The sequence below is a fragment of the Rhamphochromis longiceps genome, linkage group LG18 (genome assembly GCF_057381845.1).
Source record: "Rhamphochromis longiceps isolate RC_006_pf linkage group LG18, R_longiceps_female_GT1.1, whole genome shotgun sequence".
Lineage (NCBI taxonomy): Eukaryota > Metazoa > Chordata > Actinopteri > Cichliformes > Cichlidae > Rhamphochromis > Rhamphochromis longiceps.
In genome coordinates, this window is record NC_140574.1 from 32,493,475 (window position 1) to 32,497,174 (window position 3,700).

Sequence of the window (3,700 nt, forward strand, 5' to 3'; positions counted from 1 at the left end):
TCTTGGTGGTGCTGTTCTCATATTGTTCCAATGCTACTGAGAGTACACCTTGGATGGTTCTGTGGAGATCAGCTGGTTTATTCTCCTGCCTTTGGTCTCTCTGGTGTACCTCTTCAAGCGGCTGGCCAAGGTTGTGATTCATTTCTCTCTCGCTCTCTCTCTCTGTATGTGTGTATGTATATATGTCTGTCTGTCTTACAGCACTATCTGAGGATTTCTGTGGGTTTTCTTTAACCCTCTTTGTAGAGGCTCCAGCTTACCTCATTGATCTGATGCATGACAAGAATGCAGAAATTAGAAAAGTGTGTGACAACACCCTTGATATTATTGCTGTAAGTTAACAATGTGCTACTGATGGATGTCTGTTTTCTAAAATAAGGACTAGAAATGCACCTTCATATTTTTGGTCTGTCTCCTCCAAGGAATATGACGAAGAGTGGGGCAGGAAAATTCAGTCAGAGAAGTTCCGTTTCCACAACAACCAGTGGCTGGAGATGGTTGAGAGTCGGCAAGCAGATGAGTCTGAGCCTTATCTTTATGATAACGACAATGACCGGACTGATCTCTTCTACAGTGCAGGTACACTGAGCAAAGACTCAGCTGTGCATGTAGAACAGGAAAATTGACCAGCCTGACAGTAAATTTTACCTTCCCAACAAGACTTGACAGTTTGTTTTGGGGGGGGGGGGACTGGCAGGTTGTCATTTTGACCTCATCCCATAACAGCAGCAGAAATGGCAAGGAAATCATTTCCTGAGGAAGTTGATGTTTAATTTTTATAAATGATTAGGATTTGACAAAATAAGCATTTAACATGAATTTTTAGAAGTTGTCTAGTGATTTATTTCATTACAGATTGTAAAGGTAAAATATATTTTAGTGTCCACAATTAAACAAAGCAAATATAATGAAGCTATTAATAACAAGGAACTCACTGTGAAATAGCTCATTGACTACATTTAAAAGTTTACCATACAATCGGCTACAACAAAATAAACCAAATTTTAATAAATAAATTATTGTAAACGTAGAATACTGAAAATGTATCAATCTGTCCACCTCTGTTTTATGCCACTGGACCTCTTCCCACACCGACCATCCACTTTCCCCCCATCTGTAGCCCTTCACCCAGTCCTCACCCCTTAAAACCATCCGATTTGGCTGCTCCTCTCTGGATTTCACTGTTGTGCGGATTAGTACAAACACTCAGGTCTCTGTTGTGTTCAACCAGCAAAAACTCTGGCTACAGCGCCTGTGCTAATAGTTATTTATCTTTAACTAGCTTTTGATCATGATATAGCAGCATTCTTATCTAAATGTATATGTGTTTGTTTTGTTTACACACAATACAGCCAAGTATGTACTGATTAGTGTTTTACATTTCTCTGGGGTCAAAATGACTTATTTGGCAGTTCTAGGCATAAATTATCATTTTTGTTTGTTTTTATTCCAGTTTATCACACAAAATTCACAGAATGAATAATCAATAATCGAAATCGAAATAACAAAACAACCCACCTGACGGTTCTCTTAAGAGATGGAAATAAGAAGAGATGTCTTCTGTGTGATATTATTAAATTATTATTTGTACTGAATGTCATTGCATTCAGTAAATTCACATTTAACATCAAAAGCAAAAACTGACTTTTACAGGTAAGTAACTACATAGCAGGGACTCAAAATAGGCTAGAACTTGAAATTTAGACTTTTAGTCTGTTTACACTTTTTAAATTAAATGTATCTGCTGGTTTATTGTTGTGTTCTTCAATCTTTTAGATGGAATAACTCCAGGAGATGGCTCAGTCAGCCCAGACTTCTTCAGTGACCTGCAACCGCAGAATGGAGACTCGCACCATGCAGGGTGAGTTAACAGGAGACAGAAACATTCTAGCCATTCTACAGCTTACTGAATTTTAAATTCAGGCAATCAAAGCCTCCACCTCTTTTGCCACACTATAAAATCCCAGTCCAGTGTTTCACATTTTTATTTTTCATACTGTTAAATTGGCTTTTTTTTTTTTTTTTGTAACTTTGTCTACCAGAGACATTGGCGATGTTTTCGACCAGACCAGCTCATCACCTGCACGACCAGCCACGGCCTATGGCTTCAGACCCGATGAGCAGCCCTTTTATCAGTACTCATAGACACTTTGAGTCTGCTTTGTTCACATCGTCTTTGTTTCATTCCTCTCCACCAAGTGCATATTCACACATTATCTACAACTCCACTCTCATTGTTTAATTTATTAAAGTGACAGCCCCTTGCAGTGTAGCATTTCATATGCCTCATCTTGACATGTTAAGAATAGTTGTAGTTATTCAGACAGTGCTTTCAAATGCTGAAATTAATAATACAGACCACACTAACACTGCAGATTGCATACAATTTTCACTTAGCTATTTCATCTATTTACAATCATCTCAAGCAGAACTAGTTACGTCTTTCTTTAAAATTTGCTTCTGTATGTTGGTAGGTTTTGCTTTTCTTTTTTTTTCTTATGTGATAATTAATATTTATACAAAAATATTCAGCGTCTTTATTGAACTGTTTGAGATCCTTCATTTTGGCTCCTTCAAAACCATGTCAACATGTGACATTTATTTAATGAGTTTACAGCATGTTTCTTTTATCTATGTCACTGTAAAATGGGAACATTGTTGTTACAGCCTAGGGTGCTTTCACACTGGCCAGCTAGTCTGGATCTCCACAAAAAGACTTCCTCCTTGTGTATTAGTCGGGGATAGATTTCAGTTCATGTTAAATGTTGCATAAGTAAATTTGTGACTGTTAAAAGGTCCAAGTTGATGTAGGAGCTGAATGCTGACCAACAGATAAAAGCCTGGTGCCTACATTACCTGCAGGGCAGTGTAGTTGCTGACAGTTTGTTCAAATCATTCTGTGATCCGCTGGTATACCTTAAGTCTGCAGCAGAGAGGAGAGCAGGCTATAGTCTGCTGAGCCGCATTGACATTTTTTTTTAAACTGTGAAATTCTTCAGCTCCTTAAGTGAAATTCTATGTTAGCATTATTAGAAATTAGGAAACTGCAAAGGCTTTAAACACCTGTCCCCCTGCCCCCTTGTTGTTGTTTTTTTGTTGTTGTTGTTGTTGTTTTTTTTATATTGATGTGCAATAGTGAAGTGCTGTCTGTTTCCATCTCTGTTACTACAAGCTGAAAAATAAAATTTCGTCATGTCTTTCATGATCTCATTGGCTAATGATTTAAATTGTAAGAAACAGCAATGACTTCAAATACAATTCCCAAGAAGGAAAATTGGTAAACGATGCTTGTTTCTTATTTTTTGTAGCACTCCCAGGTGGTACTGTGCCATTAGTTCATTTTCTTAGTCTTTGCCATTGTCCTCTAGTTTTCTGCATGCATTTCAAAGTGTATGTACATCACATACAAATTAATATTTAAAAAATGCAAACCCAGTCTCAAAGCGCCCTAAGATTTATTGTAGTTTGAAATTTGGCTTATAACAGATGTCAAAACCACAGCAGTATTATGGGGAGCTCTTCTTCTAACCACTACATTTATGTGATGTTTCTGACCTGCTACCCCACAGACTTGCTAAATCGAAATCTGTCCTGTCAGACCACACTTAATGCAGTGTTCATAAAATGAGGCCAGAAATCCTTTCCTTGAGGAAAGATAGCTGTGAACTGAAAAAATGTGTTTCAAAAAGAAACACAAAAA

At 37.5% G+C, this 3,700-nt stretch overlaps 1 protein-coding gene across 2 annotated transcripts in view; it reads left to right on the forward strand.

Moving 5' to 3' along the window:
• The window catches only part of LOC146648694 (kinesin-associated protein 3-like), a 20,883-nt gene extending 17,678 nt beyond the window's left edge, over positions 1-3,205 (forward strand). For both annotated transcript variants that reach the window (XM_085388587.1, XM_085388588.1), the window contains exons 17-20: positions 247-332; positions 423-579; positions 1,777-1,861; positions 2,043-3,205. In XM_085388587.1, coding sequence (XP_085244713.1) covers positions 247-332; positions 423-579; positions 1,777-1,861; positions 2,043-2,145 — 431 coding nt within the window. In that variant the 3' untranslated portion in view covers positions 2,146-3,205. The remainder of the gene's footprint in view (positions 1-246; positions 333-422; positions 580-1,776; positions 1,862-2,042) is intronic.
• The last annotated feature ends 495 nt before the right edge of the window (positions 3,206-3,700 follow it).